Genomic DNA, 22,161 nt, shown 5'->3' with positions numbered 1-22,161 from the left:
TTCTCCAAGATCTTGTTTGCCAGCCAAAGACAATAGTGAAGATGGTTTCTTCTTCATTTCCATTGCCTAGATCTTACATGAGTGCATCTGATAAGCAGAGTAGATTTTTTTATCCAGTACCCTGACAAGAGATCTGGGAAATTACAGATTTTACCTTCTGGTTCATGCAGTACAGGAAGGCCTCACTGAAGGAGGTGGGACTTGGCATGCTGATCAATGTTTTTGCATTAATTGGGAATGGAAATGTATTTAAGAAAAAAATAGCTATTCCTTTATTCTTATGGAGCTTGTATTCTGGCTGAACAGAAAGATTAATCAACTAATTAAATAATTGATTTTAATTACATCTTAATAAATATTAAAGAAGAATAAAGTGCTAAAAGAAAGTAAATTGGAGAATCTAATCTAGACTGATGGTATTAGAGGAGGCTAACACAGTGACATTTAAGCCTAGATCTGAGTCTTTGGAGTTCACAAAGCAAAGAACAGTGGAAGAAAATACTAGGACAAGTCTCTAACACTGCAAAAACAATAGCACATTGAAGGAAGTGGATAAAGTCAGAATGACTAAAAACTGTAGAGAATGATGAAAAGTGGCAGATGCCAGGTTTGTAGCATGAGTCTAACTTACAGGCAAGGCCCAGATTGTGAGATCCTTGTGTTTCATGTCTGTACTAGCTATTTTGGAAGCAGTACAGTTGTGGATTGACAACAGGCTTAGAATACAATCCTTGGTATGGCTGAAATGGGACAAAGGAGCTGCCACTGGAAAGGAGGGTGTCAAGGAATTGAAGCATGTGGATTTTAGATGTCCACATGGAAAATACTGTCATCGAGGATCATGACAGGAAGTGGGATGGACAGAAAGACTTAGGAACCATGGGTGGCAAGTCTTCATTGGATAAGGTAGGGTGACAGTTGACATAGCCAGATGTACTGAACCTTCTAGGAACAGGTTTTGGTAAAAGGTAAGTCCATGCTGGTCTGGAAATGGTGATGGAAAAGAGAGACATCATCTCCCACCACTGGGAAGATATGCATAGAAAACAGAATCCCTGGAAAAGGGTCACATTTCAGTGAAGACAAGGTAGAAGATGAGGTTGATGTAATTTGCTGATCTTTGAGTGGCAGTTTCATAGAGTAAAGAATTTCCTACCCAGGTTGGAGAAATAGAGAAAGTAAAACAATTGAGTCAAGGCAAAGAAATACCAAGTATAGTATACCAAGAACCATAGTAGGACGTTGGTTCCCTGTTACCTGTTACCATGCCAGCTATCAGAATCAGAATGTCTGAGACTAAGTCTGAGACTAACTTTAGTCTGAGACTAAAATTTTTTTTAATTTATTTATTTGTTTATTTTTGGTCTTTCTGCCTTTTCTAGGGCTGCACCCACAGCATGTGGAGGTTCCCAGGCTAGGGGTCTAACCAGAGCTGTACTGACGGCCTACGCCAGAGCCATAGGAACACCATATCCGAGCCACGTCTGCGACCTACACCACAGCTCACGGAAACACCAGATCCTTAACCCACTGAACGAGGCCAGGGATCGAACCCACAACCTCATGGTTCCTAGTCAGATTCATTAACCACTGAGCGGGAACTCCAGAGGCAAAAATTTTTAAGTGAACCTCAGATATTTTGATCATAGCCAGGTTTATTGATCATGTGAACAGGTGACTAGTGGACCCTGAGAACAGGGTGGGAGGTATGATGCATTTTCTTCTGAAAGCCTCATGGAAGAAGAGTATTTCAGGTCTTGGCTCTCTTGGTGTAGATGCCAGAGGACCAGTTTCTCAGTGATAGGGTTTAAGTGGATTAAGAGCTTTAAAAGAGAAAGAGAAAGAGAAAGGGTGGGGAAGGATGACACAGTATGATCCTGAGGTCTCCAACTCCCTTGTCAGAAGATAAGCCAGTTACTGGTTTATACTCCTAATCAGTAAACAGGTCCACTGGTTAACTTTATAAACTTGAATGAAAAAATAGCACCTACCAAAGATGAGGACTTTATAATGTTTTTTCCAATATTGATAAGGCATACTTACTGGTAATTGTTCAGAAGAATTGTATCATTTGGGAGAAACTATTTGCCTCCTTCTATAAAAATTTTAGTTTTTATAAAGACAATTAAGTTATTCCTTCCTAATGGATTTGAAATTATCCATATTAAAGCATACCTTATGAAGATGAATTACCTCAGAAGGCTTACAAAGGTCAGTAAATTATTTATGCCATTTCATTTTGCTCTTTCATTCAGGGTTTTTATCTGAGATGAAGATCTTGCATTACTTCAGTATAGTCTTTGGTTTTTTTATGGGGGGGTAGATATCCCTATTGCTTGCAGTCAGTCTTTGTTCTTTAATCAAGTGTTTGAGCTAGTTTGAAGTCATTTCGGGGAAGTGGTTACATTTTACTCTTATTCCTTTTGAAAAGTGCTCACACTGATTTTCCATATCATGGGTTGGAAGAAGGTATGTAAAGTCATGAAAGGAGCTTGGTGTGCTTTCACTGGGGGAGAAAATGCAGTACCCTCTGTGTGGTAGTGGATTATCTTCACGGTTGTATATTCTAATTTTATTGATATAAAGCCCTATATGAAGTGTTCATCATGACAAGTGGAAATAGAAAGTCAGAGCTTAGACAATTCTACAACTACACACCTGACTCCCTTTACCTTTTCATGACTGGTGTTCTTTTGTGCTGAGTTTCCATGTATAGAGACACTTTATCCAGTGAGTATAGTATTGAATCTCAGATGACTTCCTCAGAGAATCCAGTGCTCTGTTCAGAGAGGGTGAACAAGATGAATGATACATCTCCAGCCCTGAAGAGGATAGCAAAACCTGGACTCCAGGTAGCGCTGACCTTGAGAAACTAGGTGGAAGATAACAGCTATTCTAGAACTTGAGAAGGCAGCAGACATCCTGTAATAAACAAGTTTAGCTCTGTAACCTATGGTCTTAACCACCTTTCTCCATTCATTTCTCCAAATGAAATTCCTATTAAAAGCTTCTTACATTTATATTTCTTTTAAGGGAAGATGATGTGCAATTACCGGTGTGTGTGTTTGCATGTGAGTTTCAGTATGAAAATTGGATCCTGTTAAACACACTTCTATGTCTCTCATTTTTGGTTTTGTTTTTTATTTTCATTCAGTAATACATCATGGAGATTTTTCCAAATCAACACAGAATGATCTGATCCATTCTTTTAACAACAGCATAGTATATGCCAACGTTGACATAGTCTTATTAGTTCATTTACCCAGTCTGACTTGATTGTTTTGTTGTTTCTAATGATGTTTTATTGTGAACAGTGATGCAGTAAACATTCTTGTTCATACCATTGGTAGTTGTAACAATGTCCATTGGGAAAATTCCTAGGCATTGAATTTATCTATCAACACAGTATATGCAGTTAAAATTTTGGCGAATGGTCCTGAATTGCCCACTAGGGAGGTTGTTCCAACTTAAATTTCCCGGAAAAGTAACTCCCTCCCATCTGACTTCTCCAGTACTGAGCAGTGTCAGAGTTTTTGAGTCTTTGAACAGATTAATAGACAAAAAAATGTTACTTCATTTTTGTTTTTGTTTTTTTTTTTTGGCTGCATCCATGGCATATGGAAGTTCCTGGGCCAGGGATCAAATCCAAGCCACAGTTGCAGCCTATGCCGCAGTTGCAGCAATTCCACATCCTTAACCCACTGCGCCAGGCCAGAGATCAAACCCACACCTCAGCAGTGAGTTGAGCCCCTACAGAGACAATGCAGAATCCTTATCACACTGTGCTGCGTGGGAACTCCAAAAATTTATTTGATCCACTTTATTTCTTTTCCTTTGGTCGCACCCAAGGCAAGCAGAAGTTCCAGGGCCGGGGATGGAACTTGAGCCACAGCAGTGACAGTGCCAGATACTTATTAACCTGCTAGGCCACTAGGGAACTCCTGTTTTGACTGAGATTTCTTTATGAATGAAACTGAGTACTTTCTGTATTCACCAATTGAATTTCTTTTTCTATAGATTGTATGCATTATCATAGTATTATAGACTTTTTTCTAGTTAATCTTCTTATTTTTATTTATTTTTGAATATTTTTACCATGATGAGATTTTTTTTTTATCAGTTTATTTTTAGTCTTTGGGCTTTGTCTTGCTTAATAAAGCCATACCCACTTCATCCATGATTTCCTTCACCTCATTTTAAATTAGTTTTTATTTTTATTATTAAATCTTTGATCTGTCTGTAACTTTTTCTATATAGTAATGGTATTGGTTTGCAATCCAATTAGGACCTGAGTGAAATCTGAAACTGACCTCCACACAAAGAGTCAGACTATGCCAGACTGGTGGGTAGCAGGTTTAATAAGGGAACTTGTAAACAAGTAGATCATCACACCTACCCACCACAGTCTTAGAAGTTTACATAGAGGCCTTAACCAGAGTTTAGTCACTTACACAGTCAATGCCATGTTTCTGTCTCAAGGCAGCCTCTAGCAAAGAGAAGGCAAGCAGAGTGCAATTTCAAAGACAAGAGAAGGGGAAAGGGTGGGGGCCTCTGCTTGTGGGTCAAACCAGTGGCCACTGATTCTTAATGACCTCCCCTAGCAAAGCCATTTCCGAATACTTCCTGTTTATTCTTTTTATTTTAAAATTTAATGGGACATACAAAATTCTCACATTTGCCTGAACTTTCTCTTCTGTTTCACTGATCTCTGTTATCAAACTGTTTTACTTATTCTGTTTTTTATATTTTTAATACATGACTGGGATAAGCATCCTGATTATTCTTCAATTTTAAAATTTTTCCTAGGTAAATATACAGATTTACTTTTCAAGATGAACTTTTGTATCACTTCCAAAAAATGATAGTCATCTTTTAGTTGAGTTAGTGCGTTGATTTTATGGATTAAGTTAGTGAGAATTGGTATTTTTAACTAAATCAGGTTTTCCCATATCTCAAAGGGAAAGCATATCACTTCATTTTTTGAACATCCTTCAACAGTATTTTAATGTTTTCTTCATGTAGATGCTTCCTGTTTCTTGTTTTTTCTGTTTTTGATGATAGCTTTTATAAATGCTATGTTTTCTTCCCTTTTATTTTCTAACAAGTTATTATATACAGAGGGTCTTGTTTAAAGTACTGATTTTGAGGACTGTCACCTTTCTGAATCCTATTGTTATTATAGTCAGTAGTTTTTAATCAATCCTCAGTTTTAAAATTTATTTCATCTGCAGCTAGTAATTGCTTTGACCTTTTCTATTCCAGTATGTATACTTTTTATTATCTTCTCATGTCTAATTCTATTGTCTAGGACATTGGTAAGCTGATTGTAAACAAATTTGCCCTGTTCCTAATTTTGATCAATAATACTCCTAATGGTTTATGAGTCACTGATTTGAGATCAGTATTGTCACCTCTGCTCATCAAGATTGAATGTAGTCTTTTGTGAGATTTCAATGCTTAGAAATGATCATAGTTTTTTTTCTTCCTTTGATTTATTAATAAGTATGTTAATGTAAGTATATTTATAAGTATAATGCCCTTGATTCTGGGGTTTAGTTTTACATAGTTGTGGTGTATCATTTTAATGCATTGGTGAATTCTCTTCTCCAGAGTTCTTTACTATTTGGATTAATATTCTTAAGAGAGATTTCTCTATTGAATTCTGTTTTCTGCTGTTTTATCAGGTTTTACTATCAGTGCTATTATGTTGCCTCTGTAAGATTAATTTTTATACTTCTATTTCTGTGCACAAGGGCCTCTTAATTACATTAGAATTAATTTGTCTTTAAGAAGTTTGGAAGCCTAGATATTAGATAACCCTAAAATTTTCTTCCATTGCTTTTATTATAATTTTCTATCACTTTTAATATAAATATTGGTAACATATTTTCCTAGAAAATCATCTGTTCCAGTTTTAATAATGGAGTGTATTAAATTGTTCAAAGTACTCTTTTCTGATTCTTTTAATTAGTAAAGTATTTCTGAAGACTTCTTTTTTACATTCTAATTTTGTGTCTTTGTGCTTGTGCTCTTGTGCTTGTGAACAGCTATGTATCTCCTTTTATTTAAAGGCTAGGCAGTAAATATTTCAAGTTTGTGAACATACGGTGTCTGTCACAATTCCTCAGCTCCCCTGTTGTAGCTCAAAAGCAGCTATAGATAATATATAAACAAATACATCTGTGTTCCAATAAAACTTTATTTACGGAACAGGCAGTTGGCACATAATTTGCCAACTCCCGCTGCCCAATAATAGCCATTGTCTATTTTTGTTTATTTTTTTCTTTTAAAGTAAGAGATTTTTTGTTTACATACCAATTTCACGTTTTAAAAATTAGATTCTCTTTTAACTTAGAACATTTATTTTTCCCTTAGTTTTGTTATATTTTTTATTTTTATAACTTTCTAAATTGGATGCTTAATTTACTTATTTATTATACTCTTCCTTAGTTATGTAAGTATTTCAAGTATGATACTTTCTGAGAACACAACTTAACTCTGTGCTATAAGTTCAATGTGCGATATTTTCATTAATTTTTAGACTTATGCAGTTTTAGTTTTTATTTCTCATTTGTTAAAAAAGCCAAGACAAGCAAGATACTTATATATAGATTTGTACATAAATCCACATTGTACCACTCTATTACACATATGTAGATAAAAATATCACTACAAGCATCTTCCTGTAAGGAACAGTGGTCTTTAAGCTTTTGTGTGCAACACAAAAGTGATTAGAACTGTTCATTGAAGAACATGAAAAGATACTTATTTCACATCATTAACCATTAAGGAAATACAGATTAAAACCACAATGAAATACTGCCACATACCTATTAGAATGACTAAAATAAAAAATAGTAACAATATTAAGTGCTGGCAAACACAGGAGGCATCTGTTAGGTACTCTCATGTACTGTTGTCAATGCAAAATGACATAGCCTCTCTGGAAATGATTTAGCAGTTTTCGTAAAGTTAAACATAGCTTTACCATATGACCCAGCAATCCTACTCCTAGTATCTACTCTAGAGAAATTAAAATGCATGCGCACACATGTATACATACACTGTATACTAATATTCATAGAGGCTCTATTCATAATTGCCCAAACTGGAAACAACTCAGACATCCCTTATTGGGTGATTGGATTAATAGTCTGTGATATATCTGTCTATACTATGGAATAGTGCTCAGCAATAAAAAGGAATCAACTATTGATACAATCTCAAAGGCATCAAACTGGGTGAAAGAAGCCAGTCTCTAAAGTGTATATACTGTGTGATTCCATTTATATAACATTCTTTTTTTTTTTTTTTGGGTTTTTCGGTTTTTTGCCTTTTCTAGGGCCGCTTCCACAACATGTGGAGATTCCCAGGCTAGGGGTCTAATCAGAGCTGTAGCCACTGGCCTACACCACAGCTCACAGCAATGCCAGATCCTTAACCCACTGAGCAAGGCCAGGAATCGAACCCACAACCTCGTGGTTCCTAGTCGGATTCATTAACCACTGAGCCATGATGGGAACTCCCCATTTATATAATATTCTTGAAGTGATAAAACAATAGGGATAGAGAACAGATCAAAGGGTGTCAGAGTTTGTAGGTTAGAAGGGTTTAAATATAAAGAAATAACTCAAGAGAATTTAGAGAGGTAAAGAAACTGATTATTATGGTGGTTATACAGTTTGAACATATGCTAAAATTTATATAACTGTACATCAGAAGTGAAAAGAATTTTACTGTATGATGATTTTTAAAATAAGATTTTTAAAGTGCACATCCCTGGGCCTCAGCCCCAGGATTCCCAGTTTATTTTTACTGCAAAGTAGGTTAGATCACAGATGGCAGATTCAGATTCAGGATTGAGGATGAAAAACTGGGTCTTATTTTAAGATTGTTGTCACTTTAGTTTCTCTACTTCACTAATAAAAAAGCAATGCACAGGAAAGGAGTAGTAATAGAGACAAAGCAGAAGTGACCCCACCTACCTCTTGGTTGCTTACAGAGACCAAGTTGGTTGAATCCACCTGATCAGAGGTGGAGGTGCTGTGTTAGCCCCTCATCATCTACCTGCTCCCTTACAAGAATATCTTCTCCACAGTCACATATTTCCTATGTTCAACTCCTTACTGAGTCACTGGTGTCACAAGCCAAGTCTTACCTCTCCTGGAGTTTGACTAAAAAAAAAAAAAAAAAAAAAAAAAATCTGCATTTGTAATGAGCACATCGGGATATTTCAGTGCAGGGCTCCATGGATAGTAGATTCACCAGAAACAAACAGCACTCCAGCAGTAGTATTTGTTCAGAACAGCTCCAAGCGGTAATCTTTAGTTTCCTCTGTTAGCTCTGAATGTTCACTCATGAATAGTAGTGAAAAAAATGCAGTAATTGAAATGTTTTTCTTTCCCTATTCTTGGCCTCTCAAAGGAGCTCTGTATATCCTAGCAAATACTCCACAATGGACTTTATCCCAAGTCATTCTACATTCATAAGATTGACAATAATTCATGTCTGAAAAGATGAAAATTAAGGCAATATGATCCAATAAAGTATATATATAAAATTTTTTCTAAGAGGCTGACTACACTGTACAGAAATGAAATATAGATACCCTCCCCCTTGAAATTTGAAGAAGATAGTCTTTTTGTGTATACATCTATTTTGCATGGGACTCAGAAAGGTGCAAATTTTAAGTTGTTATTTCCTTGGCTGGCCACTAGATGGTGCGGTTTGTTAATGTATTCCCTTCCATTTTATATTTGAAGCAGATTTCATGGAGCATTTTTTTCTTAGTCACTTTCTTAGTTAATTATTATTAACTTAGACGTTTATAATTTTAAGTGACCATAGAGATAATCAATATGACAAGTCTGTACTAGAACCCCAGACCCAAAATCCCACTCCCTGCCAATGTAAGGCCCCTTACATAAAAACTATGGAAAATGCTGTTTCAAAGAAGCTGTGAAGATGTTGACCATGAAATTTTCAGAGCAATAGCAGATAAGCACATTATGTGATGCCCAAGCAGAAGCTTTGACTATCTGAGCACTTATATTAATCCAGAGTCTAATTTTGCAGGAAAATTTTCTCTATTGTACAGTGAGCTGGCAGTGAATTTTCTAAGATCTGCTATAACACTTATATAGATTGCAGATAAGTGGACCAAACCCCACATCTGTGCCCAGACCAGGCCACAGAGCAGACCCCAGAAGCAAAGTTTGTATATTCAGGACATAATGGAAAGTTGAGAAGCTAGAACAGGTGGTCAGTGCCCTTCTATCAGGGATGAGCAGGAACACAAGCGTAGGGGAAGCACAGTTGGGTTTATTGGCTAATTGCTGTGAGGAGGAGCACAGGCTCATGAGCTAGAGGCATCTTAGTAAGGGGGACAGGCTTCTATCACAGTAGGTGTGGAACAGGTAGTATAAAGACCCCAAGGCAGGTGTGGATTTGTGCCTCCCCTACCCCCCACCCCCCTGCCAAAAAGGGGCTTAGAGAAAAAGCCAGACTTTGTGTCTGGCATGGATACGTGAGGTTCAGGGATTGGAATGACTTCTATAGGTCTTACATGGTAAGGACTCTGGCCTTTACTCTGAGTGGAAAGCCACTGAGCTTTATGCCTTTTTTTTGGGGGGGGGGGTCTTTTTGCCTTTTCTAGGGCTGCACTCGTGATATATGGAGATTCCCAGGCTAGGGGTAGAATCCGAGCTGTAGCTGCTGGCCTACACCAGAGCCACAGTAACACAGGATCCGAGCCACACCTGCAACCTACACCACAACGGCAACGCCAGATCCTTAGCCCACTGAGCAAGGCCAGGGATCAAACCCGTAACCTCATGTTTCCTAGTCAGATTCATTAACCACTGAGCCACAACGGGAACTCCTATGCCTATTTTTAATAAAGTATTTTTGAAAGGATAGGAAAGAAGTAATACTGATTGATTGCAAGAAGAGGACACCTGGGTGAAAAAGACACTTGCTTTTAAGTTCTTTCCTTTTGGATTTTATGTCATATTCAGGGTACCTATTTTTTCAAAATAGGTGAAATATAATTTTTAATGGTTTTGTATAAGACATTATATAGCAAGACTTAGCAAAACCTTAAGATGCTTTAAAAAAATTTTATGTTTTCCTAGATAAACTCATTCAGGAGAAGTGTAACTAACAATTGCTTTTAAATGCTAAATAACACTTTTATGTTTTATTGATATCTACTCTAGGTGCAAAAGTCAAGAAATAAGCAAGTGCGAGAATTATTTCCAGATGGTTTTAGTATTCATCATGCAGGAATGCTTCGGCAGGACAGAAATTTGGTTGAAAGCTTGTTTTCTAATGGGCATATTAAAGTCCTAGTCTGCACAGCTACTTTAGCCTGGGGTGTCAATCTTCCTGCTCATGCTGTTATTATTAAGGTAAGATCCTTTGCACCTGGGTTTGTGGTATCTTAAAACAAACCTTTGGATTGATTTATTTAGACAAATATTGTGGCTTGGCTGTGTCACTGACTTTGAATGTTATTTATGTAAGGTCAGAATTATTTTCTCCAAAAGAATCTAGTTTATATTGTGAAAATTTAACTCTGTCACAGATGATGAAAGGATTAGTGAAAGTACACTTCTAAGATCTTGCCATATTTGTCTAATTTCAGCATTCTGCTCATCAGGATTATATTTGTGTGTGTTTATGTAAATTTTTATTAACTTTTCCTCATCCAGGGAACACAAATATATGCTGCAAAAAGAGGCTCCTTTGTTGACCTTGGAATTTTAGATGTCATGCAGATATTTGGTAGAGCAGGAAGACCACAATTTGACAAATTTGGGGAAGGAATCATCATAACAACGCATGATAAACTCAGCCATTACCTCACTTTGCTCACTCAACAAAACCCAATTGAGAGTCAGTTTCTGGAAAGCCTTGCAGATAACCTGAATGCAGAGGTAAGATCTACTGATTAAAAAGTTGGAATTGAATCATCAGCTTCAAGAATGACCAAGTAAAGTAAAGGTTGAGTTGATTGCTATTTTATAATACTTAGTAATACATTTTATGTCAAACATAGTTATAAGAAGCAAGAGATTTAATGGCAATGTAGTTGATTAGTTCAGAGCAGTATAGAGTGCAAATAATAACTGATAATAACTCATTGCTAAAAGACTATACTTTTATTTATTTATTTATTTATTTTGTCTTTTTGCCATTTCTAGGGCCACTCCCGCGGCATATGGAGGTTCCCAGGCTATGGGTCGAATCGGAGCTGTAGCCACTGGCCTACTCCAGAGCCACAGCAACGCGGGATCTGAGCCGCATCTGCAACCTACACCACAGCTCACGGCAACGCCGGATCGTTAAACCACTGAGCAAGGGCAGGGACTGAACCCGCAACCTCATGGTTCCTAGTTGGATTCGTTAACCACTGCGCCACGAAGGGAACTCCAAGACTATACTTTTAAATCCTGAGGTTTTATTGTAGGACAGAAATCTAATCAAAGCTATACAAACTAGGGAAACAAAAATGACAATAACAACAACTCTTCGTATTATACTTTTATGAAGTTTATTATGGAGTATTTTACAGAGCTTTTATAAAGTTTCTTAAGATCTGTCTTAGATCACTTGATTAACCTGATTATACAAAATATGATTGCTTAAATTAAGCTATAATAATTTATTTCATGTGTGATGTGTTTTGTGTTAAGATTTAAATAGCAGACCCTGGAAGCTTACGTAATATCTTAACTGGTAAAGAGAATAAACATTCTTCATTCAAGAGTCTGTGTGTCAGACGTTTAAATGAGATTTTTCTCTTTTCATGACATTTTTAATTATTGCTCTGTCATCCAACACTTTTCCCACTTCTGTATCCTTTCTTACTGTTAAATTTGATGTATATTATTTTTGAAAGTAGGTGGGGTATAAATATTAAATAGATGAATAAATGAAGTACTTGTAAGGAAATATTACTTTCAGAAATTTTACTTAGATTCTATTCATGCTATTTACAAGTCGTTTTAGAGGATGAAACACTCACTATGCAATTTCCTCTGTAGTCTAAACAGAGAGAAAAAATAACCAAAACACAGTGCAATAATGTTGATAAGCAATAAGTTCTGAAGAAGGATTCAGTAGAAGGAGAAAATACTTTTGACCCCAGCCTATGAGGAAAGGCTTTTTGAAGGTGGTAAAACTTGATCTGGTTTCAGAAGGTTAGATAAGGTTTAGCAAGAAGCTCTAGTTGAAAGTTAGAAAAAGTCATGAAAGATGCTGTTTTCTAGTAGCATAATTACAAGAAAATAAAAATGATTAGGAAATAAATTTCAACTCCAAAGGAAATATGATAGCTCAATTTCAATCTTCATTACCTGTTATGATGGCTTGGTTTAAATAATTAGGTCTCAGGTCATGGGTTACCACATCCTTTATGGAATAGTCTGTTGTGCAAAGATAGTAATAGTGGACTGAAGGTCTGCTACCCCGCTGGATGCTTTTTGCATATTTTCTCCTCTCAATACTGCTGCTCATTGTCCTCAGAAAAATACGTAACTGACCCAAACATCATTCAGCTACTAGTTTTTGAAACTAGTATTCGAACTCGGGTCTGTTTAACCACAAACCTGGTCTTTTTATTATAGCCTAGATTTCTGTTATATAAAATGTAGTAAGTTAAAGGTGAGTACATTTCTTTATGTTAATACCTGTCATGTGCCTTCGTTGAAGACCAGGACTAAATATTTTCCAAAATGGTGGTAATATTTTCTCTGACTTTTATAAAAAGAAAGGCTCTTTTATACAGTTTTTTTTTAGAACGATTGTATTTTCAAGGAGGATTATATCTTTGTAAACTTGTAACTATTGTCCTCGATAGCTTTTTATAAGTCGTAAACACAAGGTGGTAATATTTTTATGCAGAAGATATAAATGAGTAAAATACTTCTCTTGTCATCAAGGAACTCTTTTTCTTAGAGACTATAAAATACCATGAGTGAAACTATTTGGTCAAGCCCTGAGAAATTTAAAATGAATTTTAGTCCATAGACTCACCTCATATTCATAAAATACTTATTAAGGTTTGTCATTTGCAGAAATGTCAACTAACTGTAACCATAATTCCATTTAATGTCATAAATGGCATTGAAATAATGAGACATATACTTTGAAATTTTTAACTAATATAGTGAAGTATAGCCATTGCTAAAATTTGTCATATTTTGTCTACTAGAATAGTTCCCAATTAAAGTAAATTTTTTTCTTAAGGAATCAACTTCCTTAAATTATAGCTGAGTATGAAATTAAATTTGGAAATCTGTGGAAACCAAGTGTGAAATTAGTTTATAAAATGAATGTGTGCTGTGTTCTTAAGGTAATGGATTTTTTAGTCTTTAGACTCTTGAAATCTTTGCAAGACTGTACAGCGGCATTGATCAACATCAAGGTCATGTTTGATTAGGTGTGTTGCCTATACAAATATTTTTGATAACACCAGAAGAACTGGAGAAAGTATTATATTAAGTAATTGTTTTAATGCAAACTTTTTATGAGGCACCTTTGCTGATTGATGCCTAGTGGGGCTGACTCCATAATTAATGCCAAAAGGTCGTAAGTCCCAGCCCTTTGCACTTTTATAAGCAATTATAAAAGGGCACAATTAATAAGCTACTTAATTTTGCACTGAAACATGTTTGAGGCTTATTAAAATTTATTCATGAGACATTAGTGGGTACCTATTCTGTGCTAGTCTCCTGTGGTCCATACTTTAAAATACATTAATCTATAACTGTACATACATTCTCTATATAGAGCCCCTCCCGTCACCACAGGGCACAAAACCTGGTCCTTTTATTTAAGGCCTCAGCAGTCTGACAGTCTTCCCAAATCTGTCTCTGGCTTCTTTCCAGCACAGGTCTTCTGATTTAGATAGGTTTTCACTCTACTCACCTCACCTATAAAGTGCCAGTCTTCCCATGTGTAAGATAGTAAAATAGTAATAATATCACTAAATTGTTTTAAAATTTTAACAAGTTTTGAGAGTTCCCATTGTGGCTCAGCAGTAACGAGCCCGATTAGTATTCATGAGGATGTGGATTCTATCCCTGGCCTCCTTCAGTGGGTTAAGGATCCAGTGTTGACGTGAGCTGTGGTGTAGGTCGCAGATGCAGCTCAGATCCTGTGTTGCTGTGGCTGTGGTGTAGGCCGGCTGCTGCAGCTCTGATTCAACCCCTAGCCTGGGAACTACCATATGCCACAGGTGCAGCCCTAAAAAGCAAAAAAATTTAAGAAGTTGTTACTCGGTACAAGATTGTACCACTTAAATTATCTAATTGATAGTCCCTTTATGCTCAACTCTAGTACTTAGTACCTGCACTTAAATTTTAGTGGAATAAATAAATGAATAGTGAGTGGCTTAAATGATGTTTTCATAATTCACTAAAGGGTTTATATGTACAAGTATTTATATATAAATGTGATGATTATATTTGCTTGTTTAGTCTTATATGATTTCAACCAGCTTTTTAAAAAAACACGCATTAATAAACAACTAAGATAACTTTGACGACTAGAGTTTAAATACATATATTAGATGCAAACTTCTGAATTACCAAATTTGGGGTGGGTTATTTTTTCCTCTTTTATTTAGCACATGAAGTTCTATTACACTGTATACCAATGGCACTTCTACAAGTTTCACATGTTAGGTGTTTTTCTTTAAAAGCATTTTTGAATACATATTATGTGCTAGGCACTGTGGATGATATCGTCTTAGTTACATGTGTCTCACCTATAAGACTAGGAACTTCTCGTGACCAGGGACCATGCTCCATTTCTTGCCATATCCGTTGTCCTTTACATGGTACAGTCTTGTTGCTGACTTTCTGTATGATTATTGATATGAATGAACACGTTTCAGAGAGATACTAAGGAAGATGCTTGTTTTGTAGAAGGCTTCTGTACAAAAGTAGCCACTAGGAGATTCCAGATATTTATAAGTAAATTTTTACTTTTGTCACTAGGTGGCATTCAAGGATTAATCTCACAATGTGATGTACCATCATAAATTTACATTCATTTTCTTAGGTAGTCTATTCCTTTTTGGGGAACATTGAGAAAACATGCACTGTTTGATTCAATCTTTGACACCTAATTCCTCTTTTCCTTTTCTTATCACTACCTAGCAATAGGTAATTATTATTAATTTACTGAATCTGATTTTGAAAGTAATAGCAAGCTCATTTTATCCTTTATAACATTTTTCTACTCTTAGGAATTGTGTGATATTATTTTAAAATATCTGTATGTCAGAAAAGAATTAGCACAGTTTGGCTGTCAAATAATAGAATCACTAATGGAGGGCACTATCAGATATTTAGCCATTTCCTCAAACTGATTTGCTTTATAACTAAGCAGACTAGAAAACGTTTAACTGTGTTACTTCTAAATACTTAGGAAGTGTTGTGGAATTCATTCCTTAGCTAAATTTTTGTTCTTGTTACTCTTCGTTTTGTGGAAAATCTTTGAGAGTTCACATTTTAGGAAATTTATATGTTTACCAGTATTGCAGATGATTTAGTCATTTTTGCATATATTAATGCAGATTTTTTTTAGCTTTATGGAGATTTAACTGACATATGACATTGTACATTTTAGGTATACAGTGCAGTGATTTGACATACACATGTATTTTTGAAATGTTTACCACAGTAAAGTTAGTAAACACATCCTTCACCTCACATAAGCATTTTGTTGTTATTAAGATGAGAGCATTAAAGTTCTACTCTCATATCAGCTTTCAAGTATACAGTACAGTATGATTAACTGTAGTTGCCATACTGTGTATTAGATCCCCAGAACTTACTCATCTTGCACATGAAAGTTTGTACCTTTTAACCATCATCTCCTCATTTCCTCCACCCCCCAATTCCTGGCAACCACTGTTCTATTCTTTGTTTCTGTGATTTTGATGTTTGTAGATTCTATATGTAAGGGAGAGCATACGGTATTTGTCTTTCTCTGTCTGACTTATTTCCAGAGAGTACAATTTTTAAAGTAAGTAGTCAGAATCTGCTTTAACATTTATTAACTTTTGGTGTGTGTTTTTTTTTTTTTTTTTTTGCTTTTTTGGGGCTGCACCCATGGCATATGGAGGTTCCCAGGCTAGGGGTCGAATCAGAGCTACAGCTGCCGGCCTATACCATAGCCACGGCAAAGCAGGATCTGAACCACATCTGTGACCTACACCACAGCTCTTAGCAACACCAGGTCCTTAACCCACTGGGCGAGGCCAGGGATTGAACCCTCAACCTCATGGTTCCTAGTCAGATTCTTTTCCACTGAGCCATGATGAGAACTCCAACTTTTGGTCATTTTTTAAAAGTGATGTAGCATGATGTAATATTACGATGATATTTATAAATTGCTCTGTCTCATCTTCAACTAACGAAAGATAGCCAAGCATCCACATACTTATTTTACAAAATTAGTTTTACAGAATTTAAATTATAATATGGGAATAAAGCAAACATTAAGGTTTATATTTTCTTTAATATTTAGTACTAAAATCAGAGGATTTCTTTTCCCTTCTTTTCTCTTAAAATCTTATCCATTAGGTAGGGAACATCACTTCTCCTTTGATTAAAGTATTAAGAGATATAAAAAATTTTTTTCAGCATAGATGAGGGAAAAATTATACAACTAGGAAGTTTCATAACTTAGATAAATTTTTAAATTAAAATGAAAACTCTAAGTAAAAGAAAATAACTACCTGTTGATCCAGTGGCTAAATATATTTTTAGGAAAACTTCCCATTGCAAGTCTGTGTTAAGATCATTTTCTAACAATTCCCTTTAATAACAGATATTATATGTTATTGTTGTGTTTTAAAATTATTAACCTTTGGTTTCTTTAAATTAATCTATAATAAAGCTACATTTAAATGCTATGTTAAAAATTATATTTCCTTTTAGAATATAATCTAAAGAATTACCCAGGTTTTACTGTCATTCAGATATATAAATATCCATAGGTTATTTTAAGTTTACCAATAAAAAATTCAAATCACTCCCTGTTCTTATATGATTTTTTAAAGTATATGTATTATTAATATATATAAATCGTAATAAAATATGATTTGTTTTGGGCAAAAGTTATTGCATTTACCATTGTATTCACATTATATATTTATACTAGCTGTGCGGCAAATGGGTATCTTTCAAGGAAAAAGCCCTTTGTGATATTTGGTAATGACGATATAGAGAATCTCTAGAAAGAGAGAATCATTATCTATTATGACTCTATCATATGTTGTTTTTTTGGGGGGTTTTTTTGTTTTTTTTTTTGTCTTTTTTGCTATTTCTTGGGCCGCTCTCGCGGCATATGGAGGTTCCCAGGCTAGGGGTGGAATCGGAGCTGTAGCCACTAGCCTACGCCAGAGCCACAGCAACGCGGGATCCAAGCCACGTCTGCAACCCACACCACAGCTCACAGCAACGCTGGATCGTTAACCCACTGAGCAAGGGCAGGGACCGAACCCTCAACCTCATGGTTCCTAGTCGGATTCGTTAACCACTGCGCCACGACAGGAACTCCTCATATGTTGTTTTGATTGTGGTGTGCTTACATTTAAAACTGTTGCAGTGTCACATAAAATGAAAACAATTTTGTAAAGGAAAAAGAGGAAAAATTAATGAATACCAAGAATGTTTTTAATACTATATAGAATTGAACTCAAATAGTAAAAATAATTAAATGCCATAACAATAAATAAGGTCACTTTTAGAAGATAGCATTTCTAATGTACTGTTCTCAATTAAATGAGGCAGAACTGATTTTTAATTAATTGGAGAAGTGTCATGCCCCATAATTGTGCTTACCTTCTTTTAAATACAGCATGGTGATGTATTTTAAAAACTTAGCTTTTGACAAAATGGTCTTTGATGAAATGTTTATATGCAACTTTAATGCATTAGTTTAATTTTTGTTACATTTTTGATTTGCAGATTGCTCTGGGAACAGTTACTAATGTGGAAGAAGCAGTGAAGTGGATAAGTTACACTTATCTTTATGTACGGATGAGAGCAAATCCATTAGTGTATGGTATCAGTCACAAGGCTTATCAGGTAGAAAACTCATTTATTAAAAAAAAAAAAAGTCAGACCTCCTTTTTGGTTCTGTAATCTTTTTATGATATGAGGATAAATATTTGCTGCTTCTGCCCCATCTGAAGAGAGGTAGATACCTAGAAGAAAAACAAAGTGCTTTAATCTTTTTTAGAAAGTATTAAGGAAAATTAAATTTGTCCCCTACAACTATTTCCCACTTTCTTTATATCTCTTTTCCATTGATACTAATAATCTTTATTATTATCAATTTACAATTCATATGTTTCCATTTCATATTAATATTTTGCTGTGGTTTTTTTTTTTTTTTTTGGTCTTTTTAGCTATTTCTTGGGCCGCTCCCGTGGCATATGGAGGTTCCCAGGCCAGTGGTCGAATCGGAGCTATAGCCACCGGCCTTCGCCATAGCCACAGCAACGCGGGATCCAAGCCGCGTCTGCAACCTACACCACAGCTCACAGCAACGCTGGATCGTTAACCCACTGAGCAAGGGCAGGGACCGAACCCGCAACCTCATGGTTCCTAGTCAGATTCGTTAACCACTGCGCCACGACGGGAACTCCTGCTGTGATTTTTAACTATATTTTTAAAATTTCATATTTGGAGTAAATCAGACATGAGGAAACTTAAAGGCTACTTTTAATAATAGGCTTATGTTATATACAATATGTTCTCTCATCAAATTCTTCTAAGCCCTTACTCCTAAATTAGAATATAGTATTAATGAGGTATATTATCTTAACAATTTGGAGGCTGGGATCAGTTCTGTTGTGCACGTAGACTGAGAATGGATGCATGTGGTCGCAGCTCTTCCTTTTGAACTTCATGGCTGTGTGGTCCACATTGCTTACAGGTTCTGTTGAGATTTTGTCTTTTCTTTAGGACTCTGCTTTATACATTGTAAGTGCTTCCTCATTACAGATAAATCCAGTTGTCTAATAAAAATACTGTTTTATCGCCATCATATTGATATTCATTAGTGTTAAGTCAAAATTAGCAAAGAAGTTGAATTTAACTCAGAACTATAGTTTTCTTCCATTTACTAATACTGATAACTGTATATATATATTACTGTATAATACGTATATTTCATTGTGCTATCAGAGCAGTTGCCAGTCTTTTTTTTTTTTCCCTTCATTTTTCCTTTTCATGTACAGTAGATTTGACCATGGGGAAATTGAAACCTAAGGTTTAGGAGGAAAAAAAAGAAGAAAAATAGCGGCAGCAACTAATTATAAAACTGTAAATCTGAAATCACTCGATATTTATACTTAGGTTTGCTGTAGATGGGCTTCAATACCTTTCTTCTCAGTTAAAATCTGTGCTGATCTTCAAATGGATGTCTTTTATGGACAAATTGCTCTACTTATAAAATGTAACCAGTAACCTGATACATTTTAAAGAATATCGCACTAGCTATTCTCATTAAAAATATGGGCTTTGTGAAAAGAGTAAATGGCACCATGGAAATATTTTGTAGGAAAACAGAATACAGCATGTATTTTCATAGGCTAAGGCATCTCAAATCTTGGGACAAATGTTAATTGATTTTTTAAGTACTAGGCTAATGTTGGAAGTCATTTTTGTATGATTTTCTAATATAAAAAAATTTCTTTCTTTTGATATACATTGTTTTACACCCTTCACAGTTCAGAGAATCTTACCATTTTTTTTTAAATCTATGTGTTTTTATTACTCAACAAGAATTTGTAGCAAGCCACAGAACTCATGTGCACTAACACAGATCATGTAGTTTAATTCTTTTTAATGGTTTAGTAATACGTGATTAGTAAAATGTTTTCACTCATAAAATGTATGAACCTGATACATACAGTATATCACTTATAGAAAATATTTAACTTAAGACTTTTTGTATTTGCTGATATGACTCTTGACTCCATCTTACTTCCCTATAGTTGATTTTTCCTTATTTTTCTGATTTGTTCATTTATTTTAGGTATATTTGGTTCATGAATAAGCTGTCATAAAAATCTAAGTTAGAACAAATGGTAGGAGTATTAACTCATTATTTGATTTCTAAAGTGTTTTATACTTCTCCCTTCCCACTTTAAAGGTCATACTTCACTGTATGGCTTGTGACCAGACAATGATCTTCAGGACTTGATCTTCAGGACTTGGTTTGTGTGTGTGTGTATCCACATATATTTACACACACATACATCATAGTAATAAGAATGTTTGGTAATATATTGTGTTAAATGTCCTTTCCGCTTCGAAAAGTATTATAATACAATAATTTCTAAGCTATTCTAAAGTACATTGTCACATTGATTTTACTCTTTGCTTGTATTATCATTATAGGCTAAATGCCTTTTCCCATCCACAGTTATGAAAACTTCTAGGACACTAAAACCATGCTTCTGAAAGGATAATTTTTTATTTATTTTTATATATCCTTACTTTGACAGAAGAAAGCATTTTCCCACTACCATTTTTCTAAATAAATGATGAAGTAAGACTATAGTTGTTATTTTAAAATTCTTAATTATTTTAGTGTGGGAGAAAATGATTTTTTTCTTGTATCTAATTTCTAGTCCTTATTAGTCTTTTTTTTTTTTTTTGCTATTTCTTGGGCCGCTCCCATGGCATATGGAGGTTCCCAGGCTAGGGGTCGAATCGGAGCTGTAGCCACTGGCCTACGCCAGAGCCACAGCAACGCGGGATCCGAGCCGCGTCTGCAACCTACACCACAGCTCGCGGCAACGCTGGATCATTAACCCACTGAGCAAGGGCAGGGACCAAACCCGCAACCTCATGGTTCCTAGTCGGATTCGTTAACCACTGCGCCACGACGGGAACTCCTAGTCCTTATTAGTCTTAAACTTTATAAGACTGTATAGGAATTTTAGCTTCCAAAATATTGCTCTTTGAAGATAATATATAGATTGATAATTTTAATTAATTTTAAAGACTTCTTTATTTAATGGAATAAAATATTTTCTAATTATGTCCTAACTTTTTAAAAATCTACTTCTTTTAAAATTATAATAAAATTTTACAGTAACTAAAGCATCAACAAAGACATTTAATTTTCATAAACAGGTATATGTTTGTAAATGACAACTCTTTGAGGAATTTTTCAAATGTTTATTTTTTTTCCATAGATTGATCCAACATTAGCAAAGCATCGAGAACAGCTGGTCATTGAAGTTGGACGGAAATTAGACAAAGCTCGGATGATTCGTTTTGAGGAGCGAACTGGCTACTTTTCCTCAACTGATTTGGGTAGAACCGCTAGCCACTACTATATTAAATACAACACTATTGAGGTATTATACTGAGTGGAACAAATAGAATAACATATTTGTTCTTAAATGCAAATATTTTCTAGATTTCAAAATATGGTATTAATGCAAAATAAAAAAAGCTACTGATAGAACAAAGTGCATTTAACTTATATGAATTCAACAACATACCCTCGATAAAGATAAAGAAAAAATAGGACTTTAAGTATTCAGAACCTTTTTGCTATCCAGTTCAATGAGTATATCCCAAGCAGTAGACACACTCAAGCCTAAAACCATGGAGCATAGTGGCAAGACCTCTGGAATGAAGACCCGAATGAAATCTAAGCTTTGTACTTATTAACATGTGTTTATACATATAACATGTTTCTGGAAACATTTTTGTGCAATTAATAACTCTTCCTCGTCTTGCCCCACATAAATCTTATGTTTGTAAGGCACTTTTGGTTTCTTCAGAGTCTTTTATCTCACTACCGTGATCTGATAGTTCCTCAACCTGAAACATTTTCCCTAACCCTCTGCTGCTTCCATCACTTACTCACGTCCACTCATTTTGTCCATCAAGTTATCTTTTTCATCTGTAACTTGGTAGTGTATTGCTGGCAAACTACATCTTAGGCCTGTTTGCAGCTCTCTTTGAGGAACTCTAGCCTTTCTTCAGCTTTGTTTTTATTCTGTAAGACCTCTTATGATTTTTTTGTTTCCAGTTTCCTAAATTTCTATATGCCCTCACTTGCAATATTGTGCTATCTTTGCCAGAATCTTCAGGTTACATATTGCTAGTTGTT

At 35.2% G+C, this 22,161-nt stretch overlaps 1 protein-coding gene across 3 annotated transcripts in view; it reads left to right on the top strand.

The window, feature by feature from the left end:
* Positions 1 to 22,161, top strand: part of ASCC3 (activating signal cointegrator 1 complex subunit 3) — a 330,962-nt gene that overhangs the window by 180,397 nt on the left and 128,404 nt on the right. For 2 of the 3 annotated variants that reach the window (XM_047761591.1, XM_047761607.1), the window contains exons 15-18: positions 10,218 to 10,409; positions 10,713 to 10,937; positions 17,988 to 18,107; positions 21,233 to 21,397. In XM_047761591.1, coding sequence (XP_047617547.1) covers positions 10,218 to 10,409; positions 10,713 to 10,937; positions 17,988 to 18,107; positions 21,233 to 21,397 — 702 coding nt within the window. The remainder of the gene's footprint in view (positions 1 to 10,217; positions 10,410 to 10,712; positions 10,938 to 17,987; positions 18,108 to 21,232; positions 21,398 to 22,161) is intronic. The other variant, XM_047761598.1, reaches the window with a different exon arrangement.

The sequence above is a fragment of the Phacochoerus africanus genome, chromosome 2 (genome assembly GCF_016906955.1).
Source record: "Phacochoerus africanus isolate WHEZ1 chromosome 2, ROS_Pafr_v1, whole genome shotgun sequence".
Taxonomy (NCBI): Eukaryota; Metazoa; Chordata; class Mammalia; order Artiodactyla; family Suidae; genus Phacochoerus; species Phacochoerus africanus.
Note: the sequence above shows the minus strand (reverse complement) of the source record. Positions and strands in the feature narration are given on the sequence as shown.